Source organism: Loxodonta africana, chromosome 6 (genome assembly GCF_030014295.1).
Source record: "Loxodonta africana isolate mLoxAfr1 chromosome 6, mLoxAfr1.hap2, whole genome shotgun sequence".
In the NCBI taxonomy this organism is placed as follows: Eukaryota; Metazoa; Chordata; class Mammalia; order Proboscidea; family Elephantidae; genus Loxodonta; species Loxodonta africana.
The window spans coordinates 116,689,353-116,710,650 of record NC_087347.1 but is presented as its reverse complement, the minus strand read 5'-3'; the positions used below and the strand labels follow the sequence as shown (position 1 = coordinate 116,710,650).

The 21,298-nt window shown below is 38.2% G+C and overlaps 1 protein-coding gene across 1 annotated transcript in view; it reads right to left on the bottom strand.

Moving 5' to 3' along the window:
* Nucleotides 1-21,298, bottom strand: part of NCKAP5 (NCK associated protein 5) — a 666,066-nt gene that overhangs the window by 588,962 nt on the left and 55,806 nt on the right. The window contains 1 exon segment of the mRNA XM_023543022.2: nt 5,773-5,836. Within this exon segment, the coding sequence (XP_023398790.2) occupies nt 5,773-5,836 (64 nt within the window).

Here is a 21,298-nt window from a genome sequence, read left to right as displayed (position 1 = left end):
ATACCCTGAACCCAATTCCCCTATTTTTAATATCTTATGTAAATATTGCACATTTGTCACAATTAATGACCCAATGCTGATGTATTATCATTAACTGAAATCCCTGCTTTATTCAGATGATTTTGTTTTTTATCTTATCTCGTTCTCCTGTTCCAGCATCTCACCTAGGATACATTATATTTAACGCCATATCTCTTTAGGCTTTTCTTGGTTCAACCTGATGGACTTTCCTTGTTTTTGATGACCTTGACAGTTCTGAGGAATACTAGTTTGGTATTTTGTACAGTGTGCTTGCACTGGCATTTGTCTGATGTTTTTCTCAAGATAGGCTGGGGTTATGGGTTTTTGGGAAGAAGATTAATGGGAATTCACAGGTTTAGGGACTACAGCTCCATTTGTCATCACTCAGGTTTCCAAACTTGGAGTTTTCTTCACTGGCTGCTTCTTGTCTTCCAGAAGCCAGACCACTGAGAGCTGTTCAAGAATGGCAAGAAGAAGGGCGTACCAGCCAAGTCCTGACAGTTTACCGAGGCAACGTCATCTAGGTTGTGTATAGCATTCTTGTTTTCACGTCTCTTTAGTTAAAATAAACTCTCTCTTCTTTAAAAAAAAAAAAAAAAATGCTTGAGGCTATTACTCTTGCTTTTTATAAATTACTAAGCAGGGAAATAAGCTCACATGCTGTAAAGTACAGTTACCAGTTGCTGTCAAGTCGATTCTGACTCATGGAGACCCCATGTGTGTCAGAGTAGAACTGTACTCCAGGGAGTTTTAAAAGGCTAATTTTTCAGATGTAGGTTGCTAGGCCTTTCTTCCGAGGTGCCTCTGGGCAGGCTCAAACTGGAGGAAAAAGCTATTTTTGAACCCTCCTTCACACCAAAATATTTCCACCTGTAATTTGCAAAGATATCCGTATAAAAAATAAAACCTATCAAAGACAATGAGAAAAAAAAAATCTTTATACTCTTGAGAAGGGTTGGCCTTTTACATCTAACATTTAAAATGACATTAAAGAATTACCATATGACACAGCAATCCCACTTTTAGGTGTACGTATACCCAAGAGACCTGATAGCAACAATGCTAACAGACCCATGCACACCAACATTCACTGAGACACAATTCACAATAGCCAACAGGTGGAAACAATCATGGACAGATGAGTAGATAAAGAAAATGTGATATATACACACTGTGGAATATTGCTCTGCCATAAAGAGAAATGAAGTCCTGATTCAAGCCACGCAAAAACGATCCTTGAAAATGTTATGCTGAATGAAATAAGTCAATCACAGAAAGACAAATATTGATGAGCTCACTAATATGAAACACTTAGAATAAGTAAATATATAGAGATTAGAGTTACCAGAGGTAGGAGAGAAGGAGAAAGAAGGGAAGCTTTGTTTAGCTAGCACTGAGCTTCTGTTTATGGGGATGGAAAACACGGCAGTGAATCTGGTGACGGTCGCACACCATGACTGGTGTGATTGGTGTCACTGAATTGTATGAGTGAAAAATGGTGAATTGGCAAATGTTGTTACTTATATTTTTACAACAATTAAAACAATGTCTTATGGGCAGTACAGACTTTGCAGTAGAGTCAGAGATATGGAGGACAAGCTGAAACAATCTCCAAGAATGAAGAGAAACAATTTTAGAGCAGTTGATGAAAAATAATGGAAGAAATATATGAAGAACAATGGAGATAATTACTTCCTGGGAGAAATTAAGAACAAATAAAAGAGACATACAACATCTAATGTGCTAAAAGAAAGCTTTCCCAAAATGAAGATATGAACTAGCAGGACGAAAGAGCAGCCAGAATGAATAAAAACCAGTACAAGAATGTGTCTGAAGTGACATAGTTAATTACTGGTGGAGCTGTACTCTGAATCTAGACCTGACTGACTCCCAACTCATGTTCTGTCTACTCCTATATCTGTCTCAAGCTAGTCATTAGAAAGAAATCTCTCTACATGCAATGTGGTAGCCTGGAGTGAATCCTAGAGCACAAAAGGGATGTGGAAGAAATAGTAAAACTCTAACAAAATCTGGAGTTTAGTTTGTCGTAACATACCAATGTTCACCTCTTAGTTTTGACAATTGTACGAGAGTTATATAAGATGTTAACATTTAGGAAAACTGGCGGAAGAGTATGCACGTTTGCAACATTTCTATAACTCTAAAATTATTCCAAAGGGAAAAGTATATTTAAAAAGTAAATCTCTCAAAATAATGCCTTGGGTGCTATCTTAAAACTTAACAATGAGGGAATATTTATTACAAGTATAAAAATAAAGGATTTTTTTCTGCATTAAAGACTTGTTTATAACAGGTTTCTTGAGTATTTTAAAAATAAATGTCGGCCTCGATTTAATTATCTCTTTTAGAAAAGATTTCTTATGCAATTGCTTCCGTACCGTTTTTCCGTTCATCTGGATTTTAAAAAGGTAAAGTACTGTAAATCTTAGTGTTTACAAACATAAGGTGATCTGGTTGTGAGAAAGTGCTTTCCATTTCTACTGTAGATGTGACAAAAGTTCTGGGCTTGTAACAGCAAGAATTAAATTTAGAGGATTAATAGAACTGCCAGATTTTAGGAGCTGTCAGATTCTGAGAGAATCAGGACTTCAGAAATAAATGAATTCTTGGAGCAGAGAAGCTGAAGCATATAATTAAACAGACACTCAGAGGGGTTTGACTAGGTAAGGAAAGAGGGAGAAAAAATTACTAAGAAAGAGGGGAGAATATAAAATAAAGGAAATTAATGAAAATTAGGGTTTATGGCATCTCTAAGGAATTGAGATGTGATAAATTACAGAATGGGGGATAATAGTAATATGTATAGTGTTAGATCACATCATTGCCTCCTTCAAAGCCTTCCCATGGCTCTCATCACTCAGAGCATGAACCAGAGACTCATGGGGGCCTTGCTGACCTGCCCCCACCACTTCTCTGACTTTATCTTCTACAGTCACCTTCGCCCTCACTCCTCTCCAGCCAACCTCTTCTCTACGAACTTCCTCAGATACCCCAGTCCTTTGTACTGTCTGGAACTCCCTTCCCTAGAATGCTTTTCCAGATATCCCCAGGGTTCACTCTTTCTCCTCCTTCAGTTTCGTTGAATATTAACTTTTCGGTGATTTATACCACGTTGTCGTTGCTATTGTTGTTAGGTGCCGTCAAGTCAGTTCCAACTCACAGCGACTCTATGTACAACAGAACAAAACAATGCCCTCCACTCCTGCACCATCCTCACAATCATTTCTATGTTTGAGCTCATTGTTGCAGTCACTGTGTCAATCCATCTGGTTGAGGGTCTTCCTCTTTTTCACTGACCCTCCACTTTACCAAGCATGATGTACCTCTCCAGGGACTGGTCCCTCCTGATAACATGTCCAAAGCATGTGAGACAAAGTCTCATCATCCTCGCTTCTAAGGAGCATTCTGGCTGTACTTCTTCCAAGACAGATTTGTTCGTTCTTTTGGCAGTCCATGGTATACTCAATATTCTTCGCCAACACCACAACTCAAAGGTGTCAATTCTTCTTCTGTCTTCCTTATTCACTATCCAGCTTTCACATGGACAGTGACACAGTGACTGCAACATGCTTTCGCATGCATATGAGGCAACTGAAAACACCATGGCTTGGGTCAGGCATGCCTTAGTCCTCAAAACAACATGAGCATGTGCTATTCAACATGGCAACCCCCTAGAACTCCCATTCCCCCATACCTTGCACTTTTATTTATCACAGCAGTGTCCACCAGGTAACATTTTAATATAACCAGTCAGATTTTTGCCTCTTTATTCATTGATGCTTATTTAGTGCCTAGAATAGTGCTGGACACCTAGTAAACCAAAAATCCTTGAGTCAGTTCCTACTCATAGTGACCCTATAGGACAGAGTAGAACTGCCCAATAGGGTTTCCAAGGAGTGCCTGCTTGATTTGAACTGAACTTTTAGTTAGCACCCCAGCTCTTAACCACTGCCCCACCAGGGCTCCAGACACCTAATAGGTATGTTAAATTAATAAATAAATATAATTTTTCATTATCATCATTAAAATAAGGGTAATAAAACACTGGTAACTTTTTCAGGATTATTTTTTCAGCAATAAACCTTTTGCTTGTTTGTACTTTCTGGGTATTTTTCTACACTGAACAATTACTTCTATAACATCTTTAGAAGGACGTCAGAAGAGACTCTGAAAGTTGCTCTCGAATATAGAGCAGCTAAAGTGAAAGGAAGAAATGATAAAGTAAAAGAGCTGAACAGAATACTTCAAAGGGTGGCTTGAGAAGACAAAGTAAAGTATTATAATGAAATGTGCAAAGACCTGGAGATAGAAAACCAAAAGGTGTCACTTTAAGGACTAAGGTGTACCTGACCAAAGCCACGGTGTTTTCAATCACCTCATATGCATGCAGAAGCTGGACAATGAATAAGGAAGACCGAAGAAGAATTGATGCTTTTGAATTATGGTGCTGGCGAAGAATATCATGGACTACCAGAAGAGCGAACAAATCTGTCTTGGAAGAAGTACAGCCAGGATGCTCCTTAGAAGTGGGGATGGCAAAACTACATCTCACATACTTTGCACATGTTTTCAGGAGGGACCAGTTCCTGGAGCAGGACATCATGCTTGGTGAAGTAGAGGGTCAGTGAAAAAGAGGACCCTCAGCGAGATGGACTGACATAGTGGCTGCAACAATGGGCTCAAGCATGATGACTGTAAGGATGGCACAGGATCAGGCACTGTTTTGTTCTGTTGTACACAGGGTCACCATCAATAGGAACTGACTCAATGGCACCTAACAACAACAACAAAACAGTCAGCTGTGTAGGAAAACCACAACTCAGGCCCAAAAAACCAATACTTCTGCTGAAAAACTACGCACAAGCCATTGTTTTATCATAAGTGGGGGGAAAAAAACCCTGGTGTTATATTTTCATCTTAAAGGTGTCAGCAGCAGTTAAATCCACACGTACACATTCCCTGGGTCACCAGACAGCCCTCTCCGATGTTAGCATGGCACACGGGCAGATATTCCAGCAAAGACAGTCTATAAAATGAAGTTGCTATAAACCAAAACAACCACATTGATTTTTAGTACACTTCAACACACAAGGGAACATCAGTTTTCTAAATAGCAAGGGCTGAAAACGACAGGGAGAAATACACTGCAAACAGTGGAAAGGAGAGGATAAAAGACGATTACATTAGCAAACATCTTCGTTCTTTTAGCAGTTTGTTTTCTAAGTTCAAAGAACTGAGAGGCATGAAATAGGTGGAACTGTCCTCATCTAAAAATCTAAGATTGCCCATTTATGAACATTGTGCTCACAGCCAGAAGCCTGGGTATCCAGTAGACATTTACAAACTAAAGCCAGATAACCTTTAGAACACCCTCTTCAGAGCCAAGTGTGTGTGTGTCTCTCTCTCTCTGATACACACATAGAATCTTTCTCACACAATCTCTTTCTCACACCCACTCACAATATCTCTTATACACAAATAATCTGTCTCTCATACACACACACAATCTTTCTCATACACACAATATTTCTCTCATACATACACACAAAAAAATCCCTCTCTCCCCTCAAATGGCAGAACTGTCTAAATTACATTATAAACATGTCATTTACCAAAAGATCATTAAGTTTGCTGTAAGCAAACTTATATCGTTAATGAGACAAAATGCTTCTCAGGCCAGGGACCTAGGAATGGGAGGTTCAGGATCAGGACAGACCAGCCTGGACTTACCATGGCTCCCTCACTTCTCCTTTGGGCAACTTCTCGCTGCAGGCGGGCCACAGCCAACTTCTCCCTGGAGAAACAAAAGCACAGGTTAGGAGATCATTTTTCTCAGTGTAGAGCCCATGCTGGCATGACTCTGAAACATTCTTGAGAAGTCTCCAGAGGAACTCCTTCCTTGGTTGAGCTCACTTCCTCCACTCTCCTTTGTATAACTATTTAAAGTGATTGATCATTACTGCATTGTTTTCATCAAGTGTCATGAAGATTTTTTACCTTGGATTTTATATAATAATAACCAAGTAAGTGTTTAATGCTGAATAAAAGCTCCACTTAAGTTCACTAACATGTTTGTAAATAAATTTTTCTACGATTAACATATTTCAGTTGTTATTTCTACATTAACTTTGCTTACATAGTTTCAATTATTTTTATTTTTTTTGCTGTCTACGCTCATATCAAATTTAAAAACAAAACAACATTCCATACCATTCTCAAAATAACAATGGCAAAATTTTACCGGCTTGCTACGTAACAGGCACTATGCTGGGCATTTCTACCTAATCTCATAAGTGAGCTTGACGACCACCCTGTAAGTGGGTTTATTATTCCCATTTTACAGATACAGAAGCTGAGGCTCAAAGAGGCTAAGTTACTTGAACAAACCCCCAGGTGGTAGTATCAGGTTCATAGTTTAGGTTTCCTTTACTACAGAGCCTAAATAAAAATTTTACATATCCTTTTACAGGGTCTAGCAAATATGAAAATACAGATTTTAAAATCATATTCTTTCTTTCTATCAGTATTCCTTATTTTACAATAAGATTCACTGTATATTCCTTATCATTGTAATTCTAATTCTACTTACAAAAAATCTAATATTCACCAAACATTATAAGAATAAATACTATTGTAAAGCAATAAATATCTACATTTTGAGCATCTTTTCAGTTATTCTTAAAACAGGTGATAGGTGAAGTAGGGAATAAACAAACACTCTCAGTAATTCCCAAATCTTAATTTTAGGAGGGAGTTCCCCTGAACTTCTTCTATCACTATCGAGACATTAAACTATATTAGTGGTATTTCACACCCTAGCTGCTCCTTTGTATAGGACCAACCAAGACCAAACCAAAGCCATTGCTATCAAGTGGATTCCAACTCATAGTGACCCTACAGAACAGAGAAGAACTGCCCCATAGCTTCCAAGGAAGAGCTGGTGAATTCAAACCACTGACCTTTTGGTTAGCAGCCAAGAGATTACCCACTGTGCCACCAGGGCTCCCATATAGGACCAGGTAAGTGACAGGATTTCTCCTCTCCTAACTATCTGGGTCTTTAAAATGCTTTTGAAAGCCAAGTGCATTAGTTTGGTTAATGCTGAGCAGCGTTTTAGTATAAATAAAAAAAACAAAAAACCCATTGCCATCAAGTCGATTCCAACTCATAGCACCCCTTTAGGACAGAGTAGAACTGCTCCATACAGTTTCCAAGGCTAAAATCTTTATGGTAACAGACTTCCACATCTTTCTCCCTTGGGAGCAGCTGGTGGGTTTGAACAGTCCATCTTTCAGTTAGCAGCCGAGCACTGAACCACTGCACCACCAGGGCTCCTTTTGGTATGAATAGCTATACTGAAAGAAATATCCGAGGGCCCTAAAAACCTAAAAAAAATATCCGAAGACACAGAGTAGAAAAAGGGAATCGGAATCACGGTACTGTTGAAGGGCCTGGGGCAGGACCTGCGCATGCGCCTCGTAAGAAGGGGCAGCAAAGTAGATGGGAAGAAGTCACAAAGATAAAAGCCTTGAGCTTCTTTTTGAGGAAAGCATGGCAAAGTCCGCAAGTGTTGTCTGACCCAAGTCCTGATAAGCAGATAAAAGGACAAATGAAAGGAGCGAAAAATTCAAAGAGAAGAATATGAGTGACTTCCAGTTTAACATGAGGAATTAAACACACATTTATCTCTGCTCTCTTCAGAAGCCATTACAAAGGCAGTAAACAGTTAAGGATGGTAACTAGTCATAAGGACAAGAAAACAGAAAAACACACACTATATGACCCAGCAATTCCGCTCTCAGGTTTAAAATCAATAGAGATGCATATAAATATTCACCAAAAGACATCTACTAGAATGTCCACTGAAGAGCTATTTGTAATAGCCTTAAACTAAAAATGCAAGTATCTGTTAAAAATATAATGGATAAATAAACGTTTGCAAAGTCATACATTTGAATACTATAAAGCAAAGGGAATGAATAAACCAAACCCAATCCCAACATATGGAATATCATGTATGATTGTGTGAAAGAAGCAAAATTTTTAAAATACTTTGATTCCATTTATATGAAATGCAAAGATGAGCAAAACTTCTACCCAGCTCAAGAAGACAAGAAAAAAGAAATAAAGGATACAAAGACCAAAACCGAAGAGGTAAAACTGTCTCAATTCAGACAGCATCATTGTTTACATAAATGAATTTAATAAAGTCATAAGACAGAAGGTTAATATACAAAATTCAATTGTATTTTTATATACTTGCAGACAACAACTGGAAAATGAAATTTAAAAAATTCATTCATAATAGTGTCAAAGCCATAAAATACTTAGGAAATAAATTTAACAAAAGACTTTTAAGTCTGCTGCACTGAAAACTACAAAATAATGCTGAGAAAAATAAAAGAAGACCTAAATAAATGAAGAGATACACCACATTAATGGGCTGGATGGCTTAATATTGTTAAAATGTTAATTTGAACCAAATTGCTGTATAGATTCCATACAATCCCAATCACAATCCCACCAGGAATTTTATGGAAATTAACAAACTGCTTCTAAAATGTATGTGGAAATACAAAGGACTCAGAATACACAAAAAGGTATTAAGAAATAAGAATTTAAGATTTGCTTGAATTCAAGCTTTAGCAATCGGGACCGACTAATGAAGCAATGGAACAGACACTTGATTTCTGAAAAATAGTTACTTGTTTTTTGACAAAGGTGTCAAAACATTCCAGTTGGGAAAGGAAAATATTTTTAGCAAAGGGTGCTGTTACAACTGAAAATCTGTATAGAAAACAGATGTGAATGACAACCCCTCTCTCATGTACATGTATTACTTTAAAAACTTTTTTAAAAAGTATGTATTTTTAAACCAAATGGTTGACTTATTTATTTATTTATTTTTTGGAACATTAGAATAATATATTACAAGAGAAAGAAAGAGACTGAGACCACAACACTATATTCACAAACTGAAGATTCAGCACCAAGTGATTCAGGGTCATAATTCTGAAAAAAAGAACTTGCTGAAACCTTTTGCAAATAAATAAAAATAAGAATTAAGTATAAGCCCCATGGAGTCTTTGGATACAGTTTTTATAAATACATACTATAGACATTTTACGGTGCTATTTTTAAAGTTTTTTACATTTTTTAATGAAGTATAACATACACAGAAAATTTAAGAAATAAGTGTACAGCTTGATAAATACAAAATGAACATGTCCTTGTTACTATGACCCAAATGAAAAATTAAATAAAACACTATCAGAATCCCAGACTCAACTCTCATGCTAACAATGATAATACCCACTTACTGCCACCGGGTAAATTCTGACTCATAGCGACCTTAGAGGACAGAGTAGACTGGTGCCATACGGTTTCCAAGACTGTAAATCTTTATGGAACCAGACTGCCACATCTTTCTCCCACAATAATTAATACAACAGTACCTAAACTTGTTTGCCACATTGTTTTCTCTGAATACTGAAACATGGTGGCCTCTACATACTATCTTATAGGTCCCTCAATTGTTTAGTAGATCTCTTCCTCTAAATAAGATCATAAATTCCTCTGTGATCACAACAGTGGCAGCCAAAATGGTGGTTGATTCCTTTTGGAAGATGGTCAGTTGTGATGTAGTTACACCATTCCACTGAAACGGCTGAATGTGGAGATCATATTTACAGGTATAGCACCTACTAATCGCCACTTAATAGGAATAAATGTTCGTGGTTTGCTAAATGATAAATCAGTTCCAGATTCCAACCAATTTGCCTAGTATAAGAGAATTTTAATAATAGTGCCATTTTGCATTTACATGGGATACTACACAACACACACACACACACACACACACACACGCACTGATTGCCTCAGGGCACCTTTTGGTTCTGGCTGGTGAATTTTTTAGCCACTTCTAAAAGCATAACTTTCATGTGCTCACTTTAACATAGTAAATTTTTATGAAGAGCACTGAATGTGACGACAGTAGGACAGCAGTTCCCAAAGTTTTTGGTCACAGGACCCCTTTACACTCTGAAAAATTATTGAGAACTGCAAAGAGCTTTTGTCTATCAATATTTATCACATTAGTAAGGAAAACTGGTTATTTAAAAAAAATTAATTCGTTAAAAATAATAAACCAGTTACATGCTAAGATAAGTAAAACTTTTTTTTTTCCTTTTTAATTGTACTTTAGATGAAGGTATACAGAACAAACTAGTTTCTTATTAAACAGTTAGTACACATTGTTTGATGACATTGGTAAACAACCCTACGACATGTCAACACTCTCCCTTCTCAACCTTGGGTTCCCTATTACCAGCTTTCCTGTCCCCTCCTGCCTTCTAGTCCTTGCCCCAGGGCTGGTGTGCCCCTTTGGTCTGGTTTTGTTTTATGGGCCTGTTAGCTGAAGGGTGAACCTCAAGAGTGACTTCCTTACTGAGCTAAAAGGGTGTTCAGGGGCCATACTCTCGGGGTGTCTCCAGGCTGTCAGGCCAGTAGGTCTGCTCTTTTTTTGTGAGTTAAAATTTTGTTCTACGTTTTCTTCAGCTCTGTCCAGCACCCTCTACTGTGATCTCTGTCAGAGCAGTCAGTGGTGGTAGCTAGGCACCATCTAGTTGTACTGGACTCAGTCTGGTGGAGGCCATGATAGATGTGGTCCATTAGTCCTTTGGACTAATTTTCCCTTACATCTTTACATTTTCTTCATTTTCCCTTGCCCCCGAAAGGGTGAGACCAGTAGAGTGTCTTAGATGGCCACTTTCAAGCTTTTAAGACCCCAGATGCTACTCACCAAGAACATAAAACATTTTTCTTTATAAACTGTGTTATGCCAATTGAGCCAGATGGTCCTTAAGAATAAGTAAAACATTTTTATGAAAAAACAACTATATTCTCTAAACAGAAAATAAATTTTATGAGAAGGGTGACACTGCTTTACAATTTTGCTGATGTCTTTAATGTCTGGCTCAACAGAAGCCAGCTGGAACCTCATAACTACTTCTGCGTTCAGTCTGTGTGACAGCACATATCAGGTAGCTTTTAGAAAACTCCACTGTATATTCACGAAAAAATGTGAGTTAAAAAGGTTAATGTCACCTTAGTGTTAACCCTCCCATTACCTTTTTTTTTTTTTTTTGGATGGCATGTTTTCAGTATTGGAATGCATGTTTACTAATTGAGTGTGTTTGAATTTTTGGTTGGTAATATGGATTGTGAGAAATATGTCCTGGCAATACATTCTGCCACTGAGGCGAGTGGCACTTTGGCACCACCGATCTGTGGTATGACAGCATGCCTCTGATAGCTAGGAAGATAATTCATTGCTGGTGCCTTGCCAGTACGTTACATGGGGAGCCTCTGGTTTTCTAAATATGACATAGAAATACCAAGGCAAACATATCAGGGCTCCCTATCACTCAGGAAAACCATAATTATGCTTACAAGTCTTACCTCACAGAAATAAAAGGAAAAATGCAAAAGTTTATAAAACTAACACATCCAAGAAGTATCACCTAATAGAATGCTCAACCTACACAACAAGGAGGCTCCAACTCAGGTTTGCAGAGCTTCAGGCATTTCAAAAGGGACCCACTTTGATGGTAAATGCATAGAACCAGAATAATGCCTTACCCCTTTGGTCTAGAGGCAAAAAAAAAAAAAAAAAAAGTGGCCAGCATATCATTTGGGCCAGTGGTAATGAAAGGTTTTTAATTTGAAAATAGTTTTGACCTTCAGATCCCTTGACAGGGTCCTGGGGACACGACACCCAGGTCCTGGGACCAGCCACACTTTGAGAAGTTCAACTAGAAGATACATACAGAACTTGGAAAGGTGTCCTGGAAATTTTCCTTGAACTATCTTTCCTAATTGCGGTATCTTTTTTTTTTAGATAAAGATTCAATATATATGCTAATAGCATGTTAATTCTTCACAAAACCAGTTCAGCATCAAAGAGACATTTCTGGGAACCAAGTAGGTGCCTATCTTATCACTATCATCCTGCTAAATTATAAAAGAGTCCTATTATGGTATAAAGGTTAGGAGTATCACACTTTTATCCTTAAAATAGGCTGCCTTTATAATGAATATTAGGAACCATCACATTGTTACAGGTGCTTGTCAAATCTTATTCAATTCAATTTGAAAGAAAACTGTAATGGTTTTAGCCATTATATAGTTTTTAAGAAGGAAATATTAATGAAACATGAAATTTCATGGCCTGTTCACACATTGTATCTTTAGACGATCAAGAAAGAAAGACAGAATGAACTACCATGAAAGTGTCATCTCTAATGTGGCAGCATGTTAGTCACTTGATTTGGTGAAACAGTAAAATATGTAGCAATTAGAAATATCAGTTTTGTTTTTAACCTACCATGACATGAATAGAGATGTGTGATGTGAACCTGGAGAACGTCACAGTAGTCTGGGTCACTGGAAAGACAACACCAGACCCTAACCCTGCTCCTTAGCGCTCACCTGACAAGTTGGAAAATTGCTTAAATTTATTTATTTGAGTGCGATCCTGACTCATAGTAGGTAAGTGAGCAAGATTTGCAAAAATAAGTACAAGTAAAAGGGTTTGGACTAGGTTCTGCCTTTGTTTTCAACCATTTGCGCAGGAAAGGCAACACAGAATGACCTCCCTGGGACAGGGACCTCTGAGGGTTCCAAGTAACTGTCCAAGGTCCTGTATGCAGTGGGTGGACAACACCAGTGCTAGCTGAGTCCCACTAAAGCAAGGGTACTCTAACTCTGATCTATTTTATATATTGGGCTTCACAATCATGTTTCCTTTGAAAAGAGGGTTTTGATGCTAAAAAAAAAATTTTTTTGAAGGATTCTTTCCTTAGGTTCAGCAGTTTCTATCTTCCAAATATTTTGATATTCCATGAGTGTGCATTTTATGTCATCAGGCGCAGTTTTTCAAGAAGAATAGCATTTTATTTTTATATGAAAGAAGAGTAGTCATTATTTGTCAGCACTAAGGAAGTGATAAAGCTGTTGAATGGGTGAAAGCATCTATGATAAAATATTCAAGATTTCTGGGTGTTAACATTTCTGGGCTCAAATTATCAGCTCGATCAAAGTATTAAAAATAAATGTGTCTGTCTTTTTTCCAGTAATCTTGATTGCCCTTGTGTTCAGTAGTACTTTGGCAAACCATCTCTTGAAGCTCCCATGGTCCCTATCTGTGTAAAACCAATTGGGACCAGCATCTTTTTCATGCAAATTCAAGGTTCTAAAAAACAGCTTTGTGTACAAAATAAAGAAAAAGAATACTTGACTGGCATGCTACCCAATGCAAATTAAAACACTCACACACACATACACTCTTGCTCCTATTTGAAGGCCTTAGTTCATTTGCTGGAAACAGACAACTGTGCCTTTGCAATGCCTCACTGTTTTGTGTCAGTGGCAAAGCTAGGAGCTTATTATGATGGGGTTATTGGCTTTATGATTCCAAAACAAATTCCAGGGATGTGTGATCAAGAGCTGTGCATCCTGAGTTACAGAATAGGGGTAAAAGATGAATACAAAGAACACAGACACAGTGAAACAAGACCATGACACTTCTGCTTTAGTTAAATGCAAAAAGAATTTTTCCCTCCAAGAGGATTGAAACAAAGCTACTCTTCTTATTCAATTTTATGCCCAAATGGAGAATTAGTCCAAGCTTTCTCAAGTCCTGAAAACAGCCCCAGACAATCACAACTAAAGGTAATAAAAAGAAAATAACAATAAAAAAGCCTTTTTTTCAATGTAAACCTTGGATCTTCAGAACACCACGGACTCATCTGCCAGTTAGGCCCATGGGAGGACTGTCTGCAATGAAGCCAAAAGGATGTAGGCATTGGTGAGATCCAGAAAAGGCCTACAGGGTTTGCATGTTTAGAAAATGTTCCCCAAGGAGAATGCAGCTGACAAAGAGGGCATGTATTCAGTTTGTGATGTGTGGAGACCTCAGACCTAAGAGCACGGGAGAGCCATCTGTTGCATGGATGTCGAAGGCAGGCCAGCCTGGAGACAAATCAGTGTCCCATCAGCACTGTGAAGGAAGCCCAGCACACCCGCCATCCTGAATGGGTGAGATTAAAGGTACTGCCCGTCACCCTCCACCAGGCAGATGGTTACCCCCATGACGACGTCCTGAGTGGGGAGCAGCCCTGCCATTCAGTGTACATGTGAAGAATTCTTTCTATTTATTATAAGTCTATTAATCCAAACTACTCTCTACATAAAATGTATTTGAAGGTGCCGTTCCAAAGGTACCACTGTAACACATCAATAGGCTGCCAATATATTACTGTGTATTTTGATGAAACTGCTGAATATTTTGTGTTAGTTCTACTTGACAGGAAACCCTGATGGCACAGTGGTTAAGTGATACGGGCACTAGCCAAAAGGCCTGCAGTTCAAATACACCAGGTGCTCCTTGGAAACTCTATGGGGCAGTTCGACTCTGTGCAGTGAACTATCAGTCAGAATCAACTCGATAGCAACATTTTTTTTTTCTACTTGACATCTAGATAAATAAAATATGACAAACACATGTACAGTATACATACTCATATATGTATTTAAGAAATTAAAAAAAAACTTCTTGGGATCCGACAAATTCAAAGTTAATTTCCTTTACTGTGATAAAGGTACCGTAGTATTAAAGAATCCTATAAAGATTCTAAGTTCATGAGAGTTTTGAGTTTTACGTTAAGCTTCGATATTCTGAATTATTGAAAACTTACACGTATTAGGTAACATACACCATCTGTAGCTATCTTTATTCAGAATATTTTGTTTATGGAAGTTATATTATCCAGTGATGATGAAAATATTCATTCATTCCATATACACTTACTTAGTGAGTTTCCCATAGGTCTGGCACATTTCTAGGCAATGGGAAATACAGATAAATGAGAGCGTTCCAACCTCAGAAAGTACACAGTATGACAACAAGCAAAACTAAGCAGATTCTTGTCATAAGATGCAAGAAGCACACCACCACAAAGCACTATATTCAAAGCAGCATTTTAAAATGAATTATGTTGGTGACAATTTTCTTACAAGAATGAGTTGAATTTCCTCTAAATAGGAAGGCACATTCTGTTATTTCTAAGGTAATTTTTTTTTAATTTCATACTTTTTAGCAAGAAGTCACATAAAATCCCTTGAACCCGTTGCTGTAGAGTCGATTATGACTCACAGCGACCCTATAGGATGGAGCAGAACTGCCCCATAGGGTTTCCAAGTGGTGCCTGCTGGATTCCGCTGACATTTTGGTTAACAGCCAAACTCTTAACCACTGCACCACCAGGGCTCCGACAAGTCACAAAGGAGAACTAAAAATAAATATGCTAGTTATGAAGAATCTCTATTATATGTTTTAATCCTACTGTTGTCTAAATGTCTGAAGCCTTTTGAATGAAATGTCATTACAGCAGAGTTTAGCTCCAAGCTCTGTCCCTTTGGTGCTATGATTTTATTCCAGGTCTCCTCTTTGAGAGACAGTCAATTGACATCTACAGGCTTTTCTACCCCAATACATCGTTATCACCACACCCTCAATTTAAAAAACATAATACTAGTGGCTAACATTTATTGATTAGTTACTATACGCCAGGCACTAACCCAAATACCTTACATGAAATATTTAACCTCGAATGATCCCATGTAAGGTATTAGTATCATCTTCATTATACAGGGCAATGGTTCTCAAACTTTTTGGATTCAGGACCACTTTACATCCTGAAAAATCATTGAGGACCCCACAGAGCTTTTGTTTATGTGGGTTATGCCATCCATATTTACCATATTCAAAATTAAAACTGTGACTTTTTAAATATTTATCAACTCATTAAAAAAAAAAAACAATAATTCTATGGCATGTTAATGGGGTTAACATGTAACCCACCCATAAACAACATATAATTATGAAAAATAACGGTAAGTTCCAAAACAAAAAACTGGTAAGAAGTGTGACACTATTTTACACTTTTGCGAATCTCTCTCATTTTGTCTGGCTTACAAAATCACACTTAGATTTTCATATCTGCTTCTACATTCAGTCTGCTGCAACATCCCACGTCTGCAAGCCTCTGTGAAATGCCACTGCATGCCTGTGAGACAATAGAAGTCAAAAAGGAAACTAGTATATATTTTTTTTTTTTTATGAAAACAGTTTCGACCACATACTCCCAAAAAGGAAACCCTGGTGGCGTAATGGTTAAGAGCTATGGCTGCTAACCAAAAGGCTGGCAGTTTGAATCCACCAGGTGCTCCTTGGAAACTCCATGAGGCAGCTCTACTCTGTCCTAAACGGTCACTATGAGTTGGAATAGACTCAACGGCAATGGGTTTTTTTTTTAACCCCAAAAAGGTCACAGAATCCCCAGAGGCCCTGGTCCAAAGTTTGGGCACTGCTGATGGGTAGTAACATATACTTTCCGTGAAGAAACTGAGGTTCAGGTAGGCTGGAAAATATCCCATCATCCCACTACTTATAAGTTTAAATATGGCCATTCATATTTTTTTCCCAAATTTGGAAAATAGCAATGAATATACATTTAGTTAAAATCACATTTGTTAAAACTTATGCCACTGTGTCCATCACTTACTACCACTACCTCTACCGCTAGGGAAGTACTCAAAAAATATAAGAGATATCAGGATCTCCAAAGACAAAATACCTCCTTGATCATTTTAATGAGATTAATAGGAACACCACTCACCAATACAATTTTACAGGAACACAATGAATTCCAAGTACTATTAACCTGAATTTCTGGAAGAGTAGAAGAAAAGTACTAAGCAAACTCCCAAGATAAACCTCGGCTCAGACATAGGTTTTGTTCCCGTTAACATCTCCACTATTTTTTTTTTTTTTTTCCTGTGAGGACATCACTGAATGCCTTACAGGAAACTAGATAGATGATTACTCTCATTTTATACCTTGAGGCAGAGTCACACTCTAAAATCTAGGAGAAAAGGTTCAATAAATCATCAGTCTTCCCCACGTCTCAGCAGGCCCAAAGGGTAAGCGCGCAGTTGCGATGTGGGTGTGAGTGTCAGGAGAACAGGTCTGCTCCCACAAGGAGGCCCAGAACCATTCTCTCCACACACAAGCATCCCGGGGAGTCACCCGCAGCAGAGGCTCGACAATGCCAAGTGCCAGTGCACCTGTCGAGCAGGCAGATGGAGAGACCGGTGGCAGCAGCCTTGAGTAATGGAGAAATTAATTAGCCTTTCCAAAGCAGATTATTTAATTACTCATCCCCTCCAATATTCAGGGTGAGAGTGGATTTTAGAGAAACTTCAGCCACAACCAAGATGAAACTGTCTTTATAAACCTTTTCCAATACATAATGCCAGTTTTGCCCTCAGAACTTGAAAACACCAAAAATTACTCTCTTAATATACGTGCTAAGGGGATCTATTAGTATCCATGATGGGGCTAAGTCAGTAAGTCTAGAGTGCTATCTAAATTATTGACCTTTACACGATTTGGGGCGGCAATAACTAGCAATCAGTACGAAACTCAACGAGACTGACACGTAGAACTGAATGACTTTGGGAGTGGAAGGTTAATAACACTATGCTGTGTTGATTAAGGAATGCTAAAAAATAAATAGTTAGATATTCAGATTTTTTTTTTAATTTGGTTTGTTGGAATACAGGGATAATTAATAAAAACAAACACATAAAAAACCCGTATTTTAATTCTAAATTTCTAAGGTCATGCTCATCCTTACTTTCTGCAGCTTCTAAAAAAAAAATTTTAAACTATCTAAGTCCATACCTAATACACATATTCTCAAAGCTGCTCTACGCTGAATGCTCTTCCACTGTCCAGAACAGCACCTCAGGTGACACCCACGTTTTCATGCATTTATTCGCTGACCCATCCCTATGGTTACTCCTGAAGTCTACTATATTACAGTTGCCTGCTTACCTGTTTCTCTCCCTTCTTAGGCTGTAACACCCCAGGGGCTGGGGCTTCACCATCTTTGTGTGTCCAGGGCACAAAGATATCCTCAGTAAGTGAAAGATCATGCATCAAGGCCAAGTCTGCTTCACAGACTTGAAGCAAGACCACAAGGCTTATGGAGAGGAAAAAACCTAGAAGCCGCCTTCACCCATATCCAGGAACAGAGGTTAGTTACACACTCCAGATACTTACAAAATGTGGCAATGAGACCACACCAGCCACCGGTATTCCCTACTACTATAGTCATACCTGTAGCATTTTGTACATTTTATTTGCACCGTGTACTCATGTAAGTAGAAAAATCAACCAATGAATATCTCATCTTTCTAGTTTTTCTCTTTTTAAATTTTGACTTGGAAATCTTAGCTTTCACTAGAATAATACATGCTTTCATCCTCAAACATTTTACAAATCCAACTTCTAACTTTATTTAACACAATACTGAATTAAAGTAATTCCTCTCTTTGTTTGAGGCAGTGAAATCCCAAGAGCTGCCTAATGTGTTTCTAAAATACATATTAGAGCAAAAAATTCCACTAACTTTAATACAGGGATTTCTAGTCTTTACTCTTACGATATCCTCTTTCTTCATTGTAATATCAGTTCAAGGTCTTCACAAAAGTTTTACTTGAGATACATTTTTTATGAATCATTGAAGAACCACTTTATTGCTTAAACTTGATTTTCACTTCTGAAAACTCAGATTGCTGAACTAGGGTTCCTAGTGTTTCCATGTTTTCTAGGAAACTTGGAATTTGTTTTCTTTTTATTAAAAAAGACACAGAGGCAGAAATGGGTAGGGAAAAACGAGAGGGGCAAAGAGCTTGATGTCTAATTCACCTTGATGAGTATTTGAAGGAAGCAATTCACCACTTTCTCAGAAAAATTTCTCTACATACAGCTGGCCAAAATAAAGGATTCCAAAGGAAAGAGGCTCCTCCCCACCAGGCTCAGAGTTTCTCTGATCTGAAGACTGGCGATCCACGTCTGATAGGTAGGATCACAGCTCCCAAGAGCATAGTGGAAAGCAACTGAGTTGACAAGAGATAATATTAGTAATTGCTAACAGTTCTATAGAGGTTACCACATGCCAGACACTATATCTAAAGAGTTACATGTGTTAACTCATTTAATTCTCGTAATTACTTTGGGAGGTAGTAAGAATTTCCATTTTTTATAGATGAGTTAAACCAGGAGCCAAAGAAAGGGTTATTATGCATTGAATTGTATCCCCTCCAAAAAGGGATGCTCAAGTCCTAATCCCTGGTAGTGGTGAATCTGACTTTGTTTGCAAATAGGGTCTTTGAAGATGCTATCAGTTAACAGGAGGTCATGAGTCCTTGGAAACTGCTGACCTTGCAAGCACTTAAAGCACTCAGTTGCTGGCTGGGGGAGTGGAGAGGTTGGAGGTTCAAGTTGGCATGGAGGCATCTTGGCGGAGGGACCTGGCGATCTGCTTCTGAGAAGTCAGCATGGTTCTACTCTGGCGTGTGTGGGGTCACAGAGAGTCTGAGTCAACTCCATGGCAACTGGTTTTGGCAGTGCTGTCTGAAAGAAATAAAATGCAAGCCACCTATATGGTTCAAAATTGTCTTATTAGTCAGCAGGGCAAAGTTTTCCTACCCTGTTTCCATAAAAAAGAATTTTCCAGTATTTCCTCTTTAAATATTACAATCCCACTAAAAAGATAAACATATATATGGCAGTTAAGAAAAATGCTGTAAAACAACATAATTTTGTGGATAACATCCAATTTTCTTCCACCGACTTTTGGTAGCATTCAAAAATGATGGGCTATTTGTAGCTTATTACAGAGGGGGATTTCTTAAGGAAAAGAAAACATATGCTAACCATCTCCTCAGGAGCATTACACATCTGCGGTTGTGTGTGACAACAGCCCTTATGTGGGAACTAAAGTAGTTTCCATGGCTTTCCATTGTCGATGGTCCTGAAATCCCATTCTGCATCTATTTTGATGAAGGCCCCAAGATAGTACCTGTGAGTAGACTCAAGCCATCTGTCTAGGTTCAGAAAAATAAGACTTCTAAGTTTCAAAACAAAGAAGTTGAAAGAGGTAATGAAGAAAGTTTGGTGGACTATAACACAGCAAAGTTTATTTTATTACACCCTCCCTTTCCTTCATTCTTGGATGAGTCACATACAAAGGTAAATTCTGCTCAACAGAATGGTGATTTGGGGGATAGATTGGTAATGCCACCAATTCATTCCACAGATACTGCGCTGCCTCCTCTGTTGTAGGCACTTTGCTAGGCTCTTTAAAGAATACAATGAATATGGCTCACTACCTGCAGCCAGGGAGCCCCAGGATGGAAAGTACATTTTCAGTAGAGGGCGTTAACTTCTGACCAGGAGAATCAAGGGAGCATTTATGGAGAAAATAGCATTCACGTTTCACTAAAGTTAAGAGCCATAAAAAGTTAGAAGCCAAACGTGGAAAGTTATATGTACAGAACCGTAAACAATTTACCACACAACTGTTCTTTAAGTTTTTTCAGTCGAAGGAGCTCACCTTTTTATATTCCATTTCTCAGTAGGGTTCAAGAGGACTACACGAATGATTCAAATGGCATACTTCACATCTAAACCTCCACAAGTGTACATTATCTTAGCTGTAGACATATTTTTAGCACTTTCATCTTCATATTCTTTTTACCAAGTCTATTTTTTATTGATATACCTAGTATGAGATAAAGTGCTGCCTGGGGGCTCTATTAGGAGTACATCGACCCAGTTGGTCTTCCGGAGTGGTGGTGGTTGTTGTTAGGTGACATAGAGTCGCTTTATGTACAACACACCTTAGTCCTCAAAGTGACATCTTTGCTTTTGAACACTTTAAAGAGGTCTTTTGCAGCAGATGTGCCCAATTCAATATTCCACCTGATTTCTTGAATGCTGTTTCCACGGGCATTGATTGTGGATCCAAGTACAATGAAATCCTTGACAACTTCAATCTTTCCTCCGTTCATCACGATGTTGCTTATTGGTCCAGCAGTGACAATTTTTGTTTTCTTTATGTTGAGGTGTAATCCATACTGAAAGCTGTAGTCTTTGATTTCATCAATAAATGCTTCGAGTCTTCTTTGCTTTCAGCAAGCAAGGTTGTGCCATCTGCATAATGCAGGCTGTTAATGAGTCTTCCTCCAATCCTGATGCCGTGTTCTTCTTTATATAGTCCGGTTTCTCAGATCATTTGCTCAGCATACAGATTGAAATAAGTATGGTAAAAAGATACAACCCTGA